A 1,170-nucleotide genomic window follows, 5' to 3' on the forward strand; every position below is an offset into this window, starting at 1 on the left:
GCCGTGGGGATGGGGGTGGCTGGCAGCCCCAAGCCCGCTCCCATGGGATGCTCCTCGCCCCACAGGTGGAGTGCTACCCGTCGGTGAACGACACCATCTACAACTACGGGGCCCTGACCATCGATGGGGACGAGTACATCCCCTTCGAGAGGTACAAGGGCAAGACAGTGCTCTTCGTCAACGTAGCCACATACTGAGGCCTGACACTGCAGTATGTTGGTAAGGGCCCTGCAGGGCACAGGCACCTCAGGGTCAGGGCACGGCTCCATGGTCCATTCTGCTTCGGGGAGCTGGGGAAAGGGTTAATGCCTGCTCCCCAGGGCCTGGCCTGGCTGGAATGGTCCCAGATGGTAACTGCAGGTGTGGAGGTGTGCCCAGCCCTCTGTTAACCCACTTCTGGCTCTTCTTGCACACAGAACTGAATGCACTACAAGATGAGCTGAGAAACGAGGGGCTCGTAGTCCTCGGTTTCCCCTCCAACCAATTTGGGAAGCAGGAACCCGGCCAGAACTCAGAGATCCTCCCTGCGCTTAAGTGAGTACCGTGGGACACCCCTCTCCCCCAGCAGTGGGAGCAGAGGCTGCAGCTGCTGCCTCTGGACCCAAACAAGGGGTTTGGGGTCCTGTCACCACCCCTGTGCAAGCACCCAGAGCTGTCCATTGCACAACACCCTGCTCCCCGCCTTGTAGGTATGTCCGGCCAGGAGGTGGCTTTGTTCCCAACTTCCAGCTGTTCCAGAAAGGTGACGTGAACGGGGCCAAGGAGCAGAAGATCTTCACCTTCCTGAAGGTGGGTGCTATGGCAAGGGGAGATGAGGGGGACAGACCCAGTTTGCTTTCTGGAGGGGTAAGGCAGTGACGCATTGGCTCCCCATTGCAGAACGCCTGTCCCCCCGTGGTGGAGGACTTTGGGAACCCCAACAGGCTCTTCTGGGAGCCTCTGCGGATCCATGACATCAAGTGGAACTTCGAGAAGTTCCTGGTGAGCCCCGAGGGTGTGCCCGTCATGCGCTGGTACCATCGCACCAACATTGCTGTAGTGAAGAAGAACATCATGACCTACCTGAGGCGGCGGCAGCAGGAGAACCATGATGACCAGTAGAGCCTCAGGCTGCTGGCTTGAGGGCCAGCATCCCCCTGTCAGCTTCCCATTCCATTCCCTCCCCAGATG

At 59.5% G+C, this 1,170-nt stretch overlaps 1 protein-coding gene across 1 annotated transcript in view; it reads left to right on the forward strand.

Annotated features, from left to right (window-relative positions):
* Positions 1-1,170, forward strand: part of GPX3 (glutathione peroxidase 3) — a 2,547-nt gene that overhangs the window by 953 nt on the left and 424 nt on the right. Inside the window, exons 2-5 of the mRNA XM_005418740.2 lie at positions 66-219; positions 417-534; positions 690-789; positions 880-1,170. The exon at positions 880-1,170 is cut by the window's right edge and continues 424 nt beyond it. Of these exons, the coding sequence (XP_005418797.2) occupies positions 66-219; positions 417-534; positions 690-789; positions 880-1,101 (594 nt within the window). The 3' untranslated portion in view covers positions 1,102-1,170. The remainder of the gene's footprint in view (positions 1-65; positions 220-416; positions 535-689; positions 790-879) is intronic.

This window comes from Geospiza fortis, unplaced genomic scaffold (genome assembly GCF_000277835.1).
Source record: "Geospiza fortis unplaced genomic scaffold, GeoFor_1.0 scaffold55, whole genome shotgun sequence".
NCBI lineage: Eukaryota > Metazoa > Chordata > Aves > Passeriformes > Thraupidae > Geospiza > Geospiza fortis.